Raw genomic sequence first — 15,371 nt, 5'->3', positions numbered from 1 at the left:
CAGGGCCTGACCAGGTGTATCCTAGGATGCTATGGGAAGCAAGGGAGGAGATTGCTGGGGCTCTGGCAGAGATTTTTGTATCATCGTTAGCCACAGATGAGTTACTGGAAGACTGGAAGATAGCTAATGTTGTGCTGTTAAGAAGTGCAGCAGGGATAAGCCAGGGAACTACAGGCCGGTGAGCCTTGCATCAGTGGTGGGAAAGTTATTGGAAGGGATTCTGAGAGACATGATATATATGCTTTTGGAAAGGCAAGGTCTGTTCAGGGATAGTCAGCATGGCTTTGTGCGTGGGAAATCATTTCTCATGAATTTGATTGAGTTTTTCGAGGAGGTGACCAAGAGGATTGACGTGGGCAGAGCGATGGAAGTTATCTACATGGACTTCAGCAAGGCCTTTGACAAGGTCCCACATGGTAGGTTGGTCCAGAAGGTTCGAACACATGGGATGCAGGGTGAGCTAGCCAATTGGATACAAAATTGGCTTGGTGATAGGAGGCAGAGGGTGGTAGTGGAGGGTTGTTTTTCAGATTGGAGGCCGGTGACCAGTGGTGTGCAGCAGGGATGGGTGCTGGGCCCTTTGTTGTTTGTCATATAATTTAATGACTTGGATGTGAATGTAGGGGGCATGATTAATAAGTTTGCAGATGACACCAAAATTGGTGGTATAGTGGACAGTGAAGAAGGTTGTCTAAGGTTATAACAGGATATAGATCAACTGGGAAAGTGGGCAAGGGAATGGTAAATGGAATTTAATGCAGACAAGTGCGAAGTGATGCATTTTGGGAAGTTAAACCAGGGCAGGACCTATACAGTGAATGGCAGGGCCCTGGGGAGTGTTGTTGAGCAGAGAGACCTTGGGGTGCAAGTACATAGTTCCCTGAAAGTGGCAACATAGGTAGACAGGGTGGTGAAGAAGGCATATGTCATGCTTGCCTTCATCGGCCGAGGCATTGAGTACAAGAGTCATGTTACAGTTGTACATAACGTTGGTTAGCCCGCATTTGGAGTACTGTGTGCAGTTCTGGTCGCCGCACTTCAGGAAAGATGTGATTAAGCTAGAGAGGGTGCAGAAAAGATTCACAAGGATGTTGCCTGGTTTGGAGGGCTTGAGTTATAAACAGAGATTGCCTAGGCTGGGTCTGTTTTCCCTGGAGCGAAGGAGGCTGAGAGGGGACATGATAGAGGTATATAAAATTGAGAGGCATAGATAGGGTAGATAACCAGAGTCTGTTTCCCATGGTAGGGGTGACTAAAACTAGAAGCCATAGATTTAAGGTGAGAGGGAGGAGGTTTAAAGGGGATCAAAGGAGTAAATTTTTCACAAAGAATAGTGGGTATCTGGAATGAGCTGCCAGAGGAGGTGGTGGAGGCAGGAACAATAGCAACATTTAAGAGGCATCTGGACAGATACTTGAGTGAGCAAGGCATAGAGAGATATGCATTATGATCGGCATGGACGTGGTGGGCCGAAGGGCCTGTTTCTATGCTGTATGACTCTATGACTAGGTGGCCTCCTTATTCCTTCTGCCTAAATGCATCACCTCCACCATTTTGAAATTAATCTTCCATTTACATTTCTGCAAGTTTATTAACGCCTTGTATTTTGTTGCAGTCTTCCTCAGTATTATACTTCACAATTTGGTGTCATTCACCAATTTTGAAATTGAACATCCAATTCTCAAGTCCAAATTGTTATGTAAATGATGAACAGCAGTGATCCCAGCACCGATTCCTGTAGAACACCACTTCCCACATTCTGCTAGTCTGGGTGACTACTTTTAACTCCCACTCTGTTTTCTGTTTTGTAGCCAGTTTGCTATCTATTCTGCTACTTGTCCCCTGATTCCACGTACTCTAGTGAAGAGTCTATTATCCCGTAAATTATAGAAGGCCTTTTGACAATCTAAGTTTATTATGATATTATTGGATGTCAAAGAACAGTACAGCACAGGGACAGGCCATTCGGCCCTCCAAGCCTGCGCAGATCTTGATGCCTGCCTAAACTAAAACCTTCTGCACTTCCGGGGACCATATCCCTCTATTCCCATCCTATTCATGTATTTGTCAAGCTGGGATTCCTGATGGGTAGATGATGTAGAATTGCTAGATGGATGGGATTCACTAGACATACAAGGAACAGCAAGGAGGGAATTCTGAATGAGTTAGACATTCAATTTTTAATTTTTGTACTAATTTATCACTGCACTTGGCTGTGGTTCTCACACAAAGGCACTGATATTAGAGATTGCACACTCATGTGTGATCTGCTCTTGTCACTGGTGGAGCTGCATGCTCATTCTGAGCCAGTATACTGAGCCCGTAAAGGTTACCGTTAACTCGTGTTACATGGCTCGTCTTTACAATGTTAAAATTCCTGTCGCAGGGCCACCTACAGGTATAATAGGTAGTACGAGTAAATGAGACGCATTTTAAAATTTGTTTTACCATCGACAAAACCAAGCACAGGAGCTTTCAATGCATTTGAATGGAACAAAAGTATCATTTTTAATATGAGACTGAATATAATAGAAATGAAAAAAATTTCTTCACTGCAGACTGAGTTTTAATTCTTTCAGCTTATGCTTGACACCTGGAATGAGTCAATCTTCTCGAATATTAAGAATCGTCTTCAAGATAGTGCAATGAAGTTAGTTCATGCTGAAAGATTAGGAGAAGCTTTTGACTCACAGCTGGTCATTGGAGTCAGAGAATCTTATGGTAAGACTTGATTGTAAGTAAAATATCTCTCCTGCATTAAATAATAATCCTTTGAAATAAAGAACTGTGTGAAACTAACTGTTAGCAAGGTGTTCTATGGAAGGGATTGAATGTTGGCTTGGCTCGTAAGTTAAACAGTTTTGTATGTCAGTTGCTGAGTAATATTTTTACGTGTTCTTTTCAGAAAAACTTATCTTTCTATTTAACGATATGCTTTGTGGTTATGTATGTTAAAAGAAATCGTTGTAAAGCTATGCCACAGAACTTGTTAGCACTTCTCTACGTTTAAAATAAAATTGGCAGTTGGAGCTGGTGTGAAAAGCTTCATGCAAGCAATTAAGTGCATGCATATAGAGCTCTGTTTTCCCTGATCAAAGTGGGTTGAGTAGACAGAATAACAGTATTTCTCTCCCCCCTTCAAATTTGAGCTTACTGGGCTTTAGCTGTAACTGGGGGACTGAGGCTGAGGTTATGATAATCAGTTCAGAAATCTTGACTGCAGCCACAAATTGAGACCTGCATTCCTTTACAAGTCACAAATGTGTGTATTACAAAGAGGAAAGGAATTCAGGCAAACTTGCACATTTGGTATATGCTTTAATTGTGGTAAATTTTATTTTAATTTTAACTTGCAATGTTACAAAAATTACTGTGCACAGTCTTTCTTTTTACCAGATTTTTTCCCTTTTAATTGCAGTCAACCTGTGTTCTAATCCAGAAGACAAGCTTCAAATTTATCGTGATAATTTTGAAAAGGCTTATTTAGATTCAACTGAGAGGTTCTACAGGACACAGGCCCCATCTTACTTGCAACAAAATGGTGTACAAAATTACATGAAATATGTAAGTTATATCCAGTAATGTATGACATACTGTTATTTCTGAATACAGTCGTGGCATAATTTGAAAAAAGGTGAAGTCAAAAAAAAATTCAGTTTTAATATAATGGGATTGATTTCAGCAGCGGTGTCAGAACTAGTACTAGATTTAACCTCCATGCATACCCTCAAGTAAAAAAGGCATACAGGATTTCCCTCTCCTGTCCATTATCCAGTAATGCCTGCTGTAAGTATGCATATTTGGATATCAGTTTTCCAATGGTCATTAGTAGGTTTGCACTCATTGTATATGGAGATTCGTACATAATTATCTCTCAGGTGAGATATTTGAGGATCACAGAAACTGTACCCTCGCATGGAATCTACATCTCCAGGTAGGGAGGGAGAATAAAATAAAATTAAGCTATATTAAACGTAAGTAAAATCTCTTTTAAAGGCAGATGCTAAATTAAAAGAGGAGGAGAAGAGGGCACTTCGATATTTAGAAACCAGAAGAGAATGCAACTCTGTTCAGGCTGTAAGTATTTCTCTTGAAGTGTTACAAATTGTTTTTTTTTGGTATCTCCCCATTGTTCTGCTTTCTCTTCCCCTGAAATTTCTTGGGCTCACTCTGATGTACACTGACCGTGCCCTGTTAAATTACTGTCAAGTTTCTGCAAAGGACCATTCTCCTTTATTATTTGTTGGTCACTATGGAGGAAGAGCACAGCATAAATTAGTTGTTACTCCACAGGATAGGGTAAGTGTTAACTGGGCCACTCTCCTTTGTTTTGTGCTGGCCACTTGACACTTTCCTCATCCTGTGGAGAAATAACTGGCTTATGCTTTGAACTTCCTCACTGTAACATTGGCAAATGATATGTTAGCCTTTATTGCAAGGGGATTGGAGTATAACGGTAAGGACGGCTTACTGCAATTATAAAGGGCAGGGGTCACAACCTGAAAAACGAGGAACCATTTTTAAAAATGTAGTTAGAAACATCATGTCTTAAGAGCTGGAATGCTGTTAATCAAATGCCAATAATAATGGAAAGCAAGGCAAAGATACATTTCAACAACATTTTAAAAGTTTTTACAAAAAAACGGATACTTTCTTGCAAGTACAATGTATTAAAAGTTTTTTTTTAAATGAGCCATTTAATTACCATCAAAGATGGAGAGTGAGAGAGTTGATTCCGAGATTAGGGTCCTGAATCTAAATAAAGGAAACTATGAAGGTATGAGGCGTGAGTTGGCTATGATAGATTGGGAACGTTACTTAAAAGGGTTGACAGTGGATAGGCAATGGCTAGCATTTAAAGAGCGCATAAATGAATTACAACAATTGTTCATTCCTGTCTGGTGCAAAAATAAAACCATGGCTTACAAAAGAAATTAGGAATAGTATTAGATCCAAGGAGGAGAAATATAAAATGACCAGAACAAGCAGCAAACCTGAGGATTGAGAGCAGTTTAGAATTCAGCAAAGGAGGGCAAAGGGATTAATAAGAAGGGGAAAATAGAGTATGCGAGCAAGCTTGCAGAGAACATGAAAACTGACTGTAAAAGCTTCTATAGATATGTGAAGAGAAAAAGATTAGTGAAGACAAATGTGGGTCCCTTACAGTCAGAAACAGGGGAATTTATAATGGGGAACAAAGAAATGGCAGACCAATTAAATACATACTTTGGTTCTGTCTTCACAAAGGAGGACACAAATTATCTCCCAGAAATGTTGGGGAACAAAGGATCTAGTGAGAAGGAGGAACTGTGTAAAATCAATATTAGTAGGGAAATGGTGTTAGGATTGAAGGCCGATAAATCCCCAGGGTCTGATGATCTACAGCCCGGAGTATTTTTATTTTATTTTTATTTATTTTTAGAGATACAGCACTGAAACAGGCCCTTCGGCCCACCGAGTCTGTGCCGACCAACAACCACCCATTTATACTAACCCTACAGTATTCCCATATTCCCTACCACCTACCTACACTAGGGGCAATTTACAATGGCCAATTTACCTATCACCTGCAAGTCTTTTGGCTGTGGGAGGAAACCGGAGCACCCGGCGAAAACCCATGCGGTCATGGGGAGAACTTGCAAACTCCGCACAGGCAGTACCCAGAATCGAACCCGGCTCCCTGGAGCTGTGAGGCTGCTGTGCTCGCCACTGTGCCGCCCATAAGGAAGTGGCCCTAGAAATAGTAGTTGCAATGCTGGTCATTTTTCAAAACTCTATAGACTCTGGAACAGTTCCAACAGATTGGAGGATAGCTAAAGTAACCCCACTATTTAAAAAAAGGAGGTAGAGAGTAAACAGGGAATTATAGACCGGTTAGCCTGACATTAGTAGTGGGGAAAATGCTAGAGTCCATTATGAAAGATGTAATGGCAGAGCACTTGGAGAACAATGACAGGATCAGGGAAAGTCAACATGGATTTATGAAAGGGAAATCATGTTTAACAGATCTACTGGAATTTTTTGAGGATGTAACTAGTAGAATAGATAAGGGTGAACCAGTGAATGTGGTGTTTTTGGACTTTCAGGCGGATTTCGATAAGATCCCACTTAAGAGTTTAGCCTGCAAAATTAAAGCACATGGGATTGGGGGTAAGGTACTGACATGGATAGAGAACTGGTTGGCAGACAGGAAACAAAGAGTAAGAATAAACGGGCCTTTTTCCGAGTGGCAGGCAGTGACTAGTGGGGTACCGCAGGGATCAATGCTATTCACAATATATATTAATGATATAAGGGAATTAAGTGTGATATATCCAAGTTTGCAGATGACGCAAAGCTGGGTGGGAGGTGAGGAGAATGCAGAGAAGCTCCAGTGTGATTTGGACAGGTTGAGTGAGTGGGCAAATACATGGCAAATGCACTATAATGCAGATAAGTGTGAGGTTATTCACTTTGGTGGCAAAAACAGAAAGGCAGATTATTATCTGAACAGCGATAGATTGGGAAAGGGGGAAGTGCAGCGAGACCTGGATGTCCTTGTGCAACAGTCGCTGAAAGTAAGCATGCAGGTGCAGCAGGCAGTTAAGTCAAATGGTATGTTGGCCTTCATAGTGAGAGGATTCGAGTACAGGAACAAGGATATCTTGCTGCAATTATACAAGGTCTTGGTGAGACCACACCTGGAGTATTTTGTGCAGTTTTGGTCTCCTTATCTGAGGAAGGATGTTCTTGTTATGGGGGGAGTGCACAAAGACTGATGCCTGGGATGGCAGGACTGACATATGAAGAGTGATTGGGTCGATTAGGCTTGTATTCACTAGAGTTTAGAAGAATGAGAGGCGATCTCATAGAAACCTACAAAGTTCTAGCAGGACTGGACAGACTAGATGCAGGAAGGATGCTCCTGATGGCTGGGGAGTCCAGGACCAGGGGTCACAGTCTCAGGATAAGGGGTAAACCATTTAGGACTGAGATGAGGAGAGATTTCTTCACCCAGAGAGTGGTGAACCTGTGGAATTCTCTACCATGGAAAGCGGTTGAGACCAAATCATTAAATATATTCAGGAAAGAGTTAGATATAGTTCTTGGGGCTAATGGGATCAAGGGATACGGGGAGAAAGCGGGAACAGGTTACTGAGTTCGGATGATCAGCCATGATCGTATTGAATGGCGGAGCGGGCTCGAAGGGCTGAATGGCCTACTCCTCCTATTTTTCTATGTTTCTAAGATCAAGGTTGGGTGCTACATGAGTCCTTAATGAGCTACATGTGGCCCCGGAGCCACAGATTGCAGACCCCTTTGGCTTTGGTGAAACCACATCTGCAGTACTATGCACATTTGTGGTCTCCTTACCTAGGGAAGGATATTCTTGTCTTGGAGAGGGTGCAACTAAGGTTCACTAGATTAATTACTGGGATGAGAGGGATGTCTTCTGAGGAGAAAAAAGACTTGCATTTATATAGCATCTTTCATGACCTCATGATATCCCAAAGCACTTTGCAGCCAATGAAGTACTTTTGAGATGTAGTCATTGTTGTTGGAATTGTGGCAAGATCTCACAAATAGCAATATGATAATGACCAGATAATCTGGGTTTTGTGATGTTGATTGAGGGATGTATATTGGCCAGGACACTGGGGGATAACTCTCCTGCTGCTCTTCGAAATAGTGCCACTGCATCTTTTATGACCACCCGAGAGGCCAGGTGGGGCCTCAGTTTAACATCTTATCAGAAAGACAGCACCTCTGACAAAGTAGCACTTCCTCAGTACTGCACTGGACTGTCAGCCTAGATTTTTATGCTCCAGTCCTAGATTGGAACTTGAACCCACAACCTTCCGGCACAGATGCGAGAGTGCTAACAACTGAACCACAGCTGACGCCTATGAAGCGAGATTGAGTAGAATGGGCCAATATTCTCAGGCGTTTAGAAGAATGAGAGGTGATCTTATTGAAACATATAAAATCCTAAGAGGGCTTGACGGTAGATACTGAGAGCCTGCCTCCCTGGGCCGGAGAGTCTCGAACTTGGGGTTATTGTTTCAGTGTAAGGAGTTGGCTATTTAGAATTGAGATGAGAAATTTCTTCACTCGGGGTTGTGAATCTTTGGAATTCTCTTAGCCGAAAGGGCTGTGGTTGCTCAGTCAAAGAATATAGTCAAGACTGAGATTTGTAGAATTTTGGGCACTAAAGGAATCCAGGAATATGGGGATAGCATGGGAAAGTAGAGTTGAAGTTCAGACATGACTTTATTGGTGAAGCAGGCTAAAGAGGCCATATTGACTGATTCTGCTCCTATTTATTATGTTATGGTGTCAACTGATGTATTGGCATAATGTGTTGTGGCAGTCAGGTTTATAGACTGTTAAGTGATCAGCATGTACAGGGCTAATAAGAATTGTATAATTCAAAAGCCCTTGTGATTTACTACAGTCCTTACCAGTTATATCGGACACATGGTTTTTCTGCTATATGGGATGGGTGGTAAAATGAGTAGTACTTCTCAAACATTAACTTGGCATTTAAAATCCAAAATCAGATTTGAACAAAGTAAACCAGCATGTGCGCATTCTCACAAACTTCACTTAAGACATACTTGCTTAAAGTTTTAAAAAAAATAACTTGTACACCACAGCGAGTCGAAGAGACTTAGTAGTTGGCAGGAAAAAAGACAGAGGCGCAAGGGGAGAGCCAACTGTGCAACAGCCCCGACAAACAAATTTCTCTGCAGCACCTGTGGAAAAGCCTGTCACTCTAGAATTGGCCTTTATAGCCACTCCAGGCGCTGCTTCACAAACCACTGACCACCTCCAGGTGCGTATCCATTGTCTCTCGAGATAAGGAGGCCCAAAGAAAGAAGAAGACAGCAGTCCAACTTGTCTCTGGCAAATAACTCTGGAAGGGTGAAGTATAGTTGGTTGTTGTCAGCATACATATGGAAGCAGACTCCATGTTGTGTAATGTCACCAAATTGCAATATGTAAATGAGCAAGAAGGGGGCCCAAGGATAGACCCTTGGGGGACCCCTGAGGCAACAGTGAGAAGAGCAGCCATTGCTGGAGACACTCTGTCACTGGCTAAGTAAAAGTTAGAACCAAATGAGGGCAGTCTGAAAGACTGGACAGCAAAGGAGAGACGTTAGAGGAGGATAGTATCAAAAACTGCAGAGTCATCAAGGAGGGAAATTCCATTACAGCTACAGAGAATGTCATTTGTGACTTGGGTTAGAGATAGATACAAACATGGAGTAATAGGTACAGATTTGAGAGGTGACAACACGTTCAAGGACTTTGGAGAGGAAAGAGAGGTTCGTGAAGCAGCAGTAGTTTGCAAGGGCACAGTAGAGAAGGGCGGGTTTATTGCAGGGGGTTGATAGCAGTTTCCAAAGGGGTGGAGAAGGGGAAAGAGTTCCTATGATGGAATCTTTTACAATGTCAGCTAGCATGCGGGCCAGAGAGGGTGGTGAGGTGGTCAGTTTAGTTGGGAATGGGGTCAAAGAAGCATAAGGTGGGTCTCGTGGATAAAATGGAGAGAAGCAGCGGGAGAGGATTTAAAAAATGTGCCAAAAGCTGGGAGATTTGGAGAGAAGCAGCGGGAGAGGAATTAAAAATTGCTCCAAAATCTCCGAGGTTCGAAGAGGTAGCGAGAGAGGAGAGGATTTAAAAAGCAGGCCAACACCTTGGGGATTCGGAGAGAAGCAGCAGGAGAGGAGTTAAGAGTGCGACTTTAACGAAGTGCTGGGAGTTCGGGGAAGAAGCTAGCTGTTTGGTGAGTATCTGGTAAGTGGTTAAGGGTATGTTCTATTCCTAAGGTTTAAAATAGTACAGGAACTGGCGGTAAGGTTAATAAAATATATAAAAAAGCAAAATAAATAATTGAGTAAAATAATTAAGTAGTTAATTAAAGCACATTAAGGATGGCAGAACAGGTGATTTGTCGCGCCTGCAGCATGTGGGAGCTCCTGTATGCCAGTGTGATCTAGGGCAAACAGGGCATCTGCAGTAAGTGTTTGTAGCTCGAGGAGCTTCAGCTCAGAGTCATTGAGCTGGAGGCCGAGCTGCAGACATTACGACACATCAGGGAGGGGGGATGTTACCTGGACACTTGGTACCAGGAGGCGGTCACACCCTTAGGATAGGGTCTTCTGATTTGGTCAGTGGTCAGGGACGGGAGTGTGTGGCTGCTGCTGAGGCAGGTAAGGGGACCCAGAGGGCAGGAGTGCAAGAGCCTCAGCTTTTGTGATTGTCCAACAGTTTTGAGGTTCTTTGAGCTTGTTTAATTGAGAGTGGGGGCTGCAAGATGGATAAGCTAACTGACCATGGCACTGTGGTACAGGAAGCCATTCAAGTGGGGGGAGCAAAAAGGAATGTAGTGGTAGTAGGGGACAGTATAGTGAGGGGCATTGACACTGTTCTCTGCAGCAAAGAGCGAGAGTCCAGAACGCTGTGTTGCCTGCCCGGTGCCAGGGTTCAGGACATCTGCTCAGGATTGGAGAGGAACTTACAGTGGGAGGGGGAGAATCCAGTTGTCGTGGTCCATGTAGATACCAATGGCATAGGCTGGACAAGGAAAGAGATTCTGCATTATCAATATGAGGAGCTAGGCACCAAATTATGAAGCAGAACCTCAAAGGTAATAATGCAGCGAGCAATTAGGAAGGCTAATGGTGTGTTAACCTTTATCGCAAGAGGATTTGAGTACAGGAGTAGTGAAGTCTTGCTTCAATTGTATAGAACCTTGGTTAGACCGCAGTTGGAGTACTGTGTGCAGTTTTGGTCCCTTTACCTTAGGAAGGATATTATTGCCATAGAGGGAATGCAATGAAGTTCACCAGACTTGTTCCTGGGATGGCGGGACTGTCCTATGAAGAGAGATTAGGGAAACTGGAACAAAAACAAGAAATGCTGGATTCACTCAGCAGGTCTGGCAGCATCTGTGGAAAGAGAAGCAGAGTTAACGTTTCGGGTCAGTGACCCTTCTTCGGAACTGACAAATATTAGAAAAGTCACAGATTATAAACAAGTGAGGTGGGGGTTGGGCAAGAGATAACAAAGGAGAAGGTGTAGATTGGACCAGGCCACATAGTTGACCAAAAGGTCACGGAGCAAAGGCAAACAATATGTTAATGGTGTGTTGAAAGACAAAGCATTAGTCCAGATTAGGTGTGAATATACTGAATATTGAACATCAGCAAGTGCAAACCTGAAGAAAAACAACCTGAAAAAAACATGCTGAGTGAATCCAGCATTTCTTGTTTTTGTTTCAGATTTCCAGCATCCGCAGTATTTTGCTTTTATTTTAGGGAAACTGGGCCTGTATTCTCTAGAGTTTTGAAGGATGAGAGGTGATCTCACTGAAACCTACAAAATACTTAAATGGATAGACAGGGTAGATGCAGGTAAGATGTTTCCCCTGGTTGGGGAGTCCAGAACCAAGGGACACAATTTCAAAATAAGGGGGAAGCCACTTGGGACAGAAATGAGGAGAAATGTCTTTACTCAGGGTTGTAAATCTTTGGAATTCTCTATCCCAGAGGGCTGTGAAATGAGTATGTTTAAAGCAGAGATTGACAGATTTCTAAATACAAATGAAATAAGGGGATATGAGGATAATGTGGGAAAAAGGCATTGAAGTGGATGATCAGCCATGATCGTGTTGAATAGCGGGGCACCAGTACTAGGGAAAGTGGGGGCTGTATTGTTGGGATGGTCTACACCTAAACTGTGCAGGGGTTGGTGTTCTAGCGAGCTGCATAACTAGGGAAGTAAAGAGGGTTTTAAACTAAATAGTAGGGGCAAAGGATCAAATTTAGGAAGATGTGGTAAATCAAAGAATAGAGACAAGGAAAGAGAGAAAGGTATTAATATGGGAAATAATAAACAGACTGTGACAGGAAGGGATAGAGTACAAATCGAAGAGTAAATCAGCAGTCAAGGCTAGAGGTTACAAAAATAATAAAAGGACAAAACTAAAGGCTGTGTATCTGAATGCACATCGCATTTGAAACAAAACAAGTGAACTGACGCAATTTGAAATAAATAAATATGGTCGGATAGCCATTACACAGACACGGCTGCAGAATTACATAGATTGGGACCTGAATATTGAAGGGTACATGACATTTAGGAAGGACAGGAAGCTAGGAAAAATTGGAGGGGTGGCTCTGTTAATTAATGATGGTATTGGCACATGAGAGTGGGATGACCTAAGTTCAGGAAACCAGGATGAAACCAGAAACAGTTTGGGTCGAGATGAGAAATGATAAAGGCAAGAAGTCACTTGTGGGAGTGGTGTACAGGCCCCCTCACAGTCCACACGGTAGGGCAGAGTATAATGGGACTTGTCAGAACAGTACAGCGATAATCATGGGGGATTTTAATCAACATATAGACTGGAAAGATGGGCAAAGGTAGCCTAGATGAGGAGTACATAGAATGTTTTCGGGATATTTTCTTAGAACAGCACGTTCTGGAGCCAACCAGAGAGCAGGCTATACTAGACCTGGTGTTGTACAACGAGATAGGATTAATTGAGGATTTCATAGTGAAGGTGCCCCTAGGTAGCAACAATCACATGATTGAATTTTATATTCAGTTTGAGGAAGAGAAGAATGGGCCAAAACTAGTATTTTAAACTTAATTAGGGACAATTATGAGGGCATGAAAGCAGAGCTAGCTAAAGTGAACTGGCAAATTGGGTTAAGGAATAGGTCAGTAGAGCTGCAGTGGCAGACCTTTAAGGGGATATTTCAGAATACACAGAATAGATACATTCCAACGAGAGAGAAAAATTCCAAGGGGAGGACCCACTATCCATGGTTAACTAAAAAAGTTAAAGATCGTATCAATCTTAAAGAAAAAGCATATAATTGCACAAAGATGGGTGGCAGGTCAGAAGATCAGACAGAATATAAAGAATGACTAAAAGATTGATGAGGGAAAAATTAGAGTACGAGAGAAAGCTAGCTTAAAATATGAAGAAAAATAGTAAGAGTTTCTTTAGATATTTAACAAAGAGTTAAAGTGAGTGTTGGTCCTATAGAAAGTGAATCTGGGGAATTAATAAGCGAAAATAAGGAAATGACACATGGATTGAAATGGTATTTTGCATTGATCTTCACTATAGAGGATACAAGTAACATCAGGAAATGGAAGGGAGGGAGGAACTCAAGAAAATTACAATCACCAGGGAAGTGGTACTGAGAAAATTGTTGGAGCTGCGAACTGACAAGTCCCTGGGTCCTGATGGACTTCATCCTGGGGTCCTAAAATAAGTGGCTAGTGAGGTAGTTGATGCGTTGGTTTTAATTTTCCAAAATTCCCTCGATTCAGGGAAGGTTCCATTAGATTGGAAAATAGAAAATGTAACTCCTTTATTCAAAAGGGGAGGGAGACAGAAAGCAAGAAACTACAAGCCAGTTAGCTTAACATCTGTCATGGGGAAAATGATAGCTATTATTAAAGATGTTATAGCAGGGCACTTAGAAAAATTCAAGGTAATCAGGCCGAGTCAACATGGTTTGTGAAAGGGAAATCATGTTTAACCAATTTATTGAAGTTCTTTGAAGAAGTAATGTGGTGGATAAAGGGGAACCGGTGGATGTACTGTACTTAGATTTCCAGAAGGCATTTGATAAGGTGCCACATCAATGGTTATTGCGGAAAATAAAAGCTCATGGTATGGGGGTAACATATTGGCATGGATAAAAGATTGGCTAGCCAACAGGGAACAGTAGGCATAAATGGGTAATTTTCTGGTTGGCAAGATGTAACGAGTGATGTTTATAGTTTAGTTTAGTTTAGAGATACAGCACTGAAACAGGCCCTTCGGCCCGCCGAGTCTGTGCTGAACATCAACCACCCATTTATACTAATCCTACACTAATTCCATATTCCTACCACATCCCAACCTGTCCCTATATTTCCCTACCACCTACCTATACTAGGGGCAATTTATAATGGCCAATTAACCTATCACCCTGCAAGTCTTTTGGCATGTGGGAGGAAACCGGAGCACCCGGAGAAAACCCACGCAGATACAGGGAGAACTTGCAAACTCCACACAGGCAGTACCCAGAATTGAACCCGGGTCGCTGGAGCTGTGAGGCTGCGGTGCTAACCACTGCGCCACTGTGCCACCCTATGTGCAGCAGGGATCAGTGCTGGGGCCTCAACGTTTTACAAATTATATAAATGACTTGGATGAAGGGACCGAAGGTTTGGTTGCTATATTTGCTGATGACACAAAGATAGGTTGGAAAGTAAGTTGCGAAGAGGACATAAGGAGGCTGCAAAGGGATATAGATAGGTTAAGTGAGTGGGCAAAGAACTGGCAAATGGAGTATAATGTGGGAAAATGTGAAATTGTCCATTTTGGCAGGAAGACTAAAAATGAAGCATATTATCTAAATGGTGAGAAATTACAGAGCTCTGAGATGCAGAAGGATCTGGGTGTCCTAGTGCATGAATCACAAAAGGTTAGTATGTGGGTTCAGCAAGAAATTAGGAAAACTAACAATGTTATTGTTTATTGTGAGGGGAATTGAATACAAAGATATGGAGGTTATGCTTCAGTTATATAGGGCATTGGTGAGACCACATCTGGAGTGTCGTGTACAGTACTGGTCTCCTTATTTAAGGAAGGATGTAAATGCTTTGGCAGTTCAGAGAAGGTTTACTAGACTAATATCTGCAATGGGTGGGTTGTCTTATGAGGAAAGGTTGGACAGGCTAGGCTTGTATCAGCTGGAGTTTAGAAGAGTAAGAGGTGACTTGAATGAAACCTATCCGATCCTGAGGGGTCTTGACAAGGTGGATGTGGAAAGGATGTTTCCCTTGTGGGAGAATCTAGAACTAGGGGTCACTATTTAAAAAAAAAAAGGGTCACCCATTTAAGACACAAATGAAAAGAAATTTTTTCTCTGAGGATCATAAGTCTTTGGAACACTTCTTCAAAAGGCGGTGGACGCAGAGACTTTAAATATTTTTAAGGCAGATAGGTAGATAGATTCTTCATCAGCTAGGGGTGAAAGGTTATCTGAGGTAGGCAGGAATGTGGAGTCATGGTTATAATCAGATTGATCAGCCATGATCTTATTGAATGGCGGAGCAGGCTCGAGGGGTCGAGTGGCCTAGTCCTTCTCCTATTTGTATGTCAATGAAATCAGAGACAGGATGAGGGGAGTGCGAAAAAGAAGAGACAGACTTGCATTTATATAGTGCCTTTCACAACCACCAGACATCTCAAAGTACTTTGCAGCCAATGAAGTAATTTTGAAGTGTAGTCGCTCTTGTGATATAGGAGAGGTGGCAGCCAATTTGTGCACAGCAAGCTCCTATAAACAGCAATGTGGCAGTGACCAGGCATTCTG

At 42.3% G+C, this 15,371-nt stretch overlaps 1 protein-coding gene across 2 annotated transcripts in view; it reads left to right on the top strand.

The window, feature by feature from the left end:
* The window catches only part of LOC137371326 (cullin-5), a 101,565-nt gene that overhangs the window by 49,118 nt on the left and 37,076 nt on the right, over positions 1 to 15,371 (top strand). For both annotated transcript variants that reach the window (XM_068033729.1, XM_068033730.1), the window contains exons 5-7: positions 2,580 to 2,721; positions 3,419 to 3,564; positions 3,997 to 4,077. In XM_068033729.1, coding sequence (XP_067889830.1) covers positions 2,580 to 2,721; positions 3,419 to 3,564; positions 3,997 to 4,077 — 369 coding nt within the window. The remainder of the gene's footprint in view (positions 1 to 2,579; positions 2,722 to 3,418; positions 3,565 to 3,996; positions 4,078 to 15,371) is intronic.

The sequence above is a fragment of the Heterodontus francisci genome, chromosome 6, assembly GCF_036365525.1.
Source record: "Heterodontus francisci isolate sHetFra1 chromosome 6, sHetFra1.hap1, whole genome shotgun sequence".
Classification (NCBI taxonomy): domain Eukaryota; kingdom Metazoa; phylum Chordata; class Chondrichthyes; order Heterodontiformes; family Heterodontidae; genus Heterodontus; species Heterodontus francisci.
Note: the sequence above shows the minus strand (reverse complement) of the source record. Positions and strands in the feature narration are given on the sequence as shown.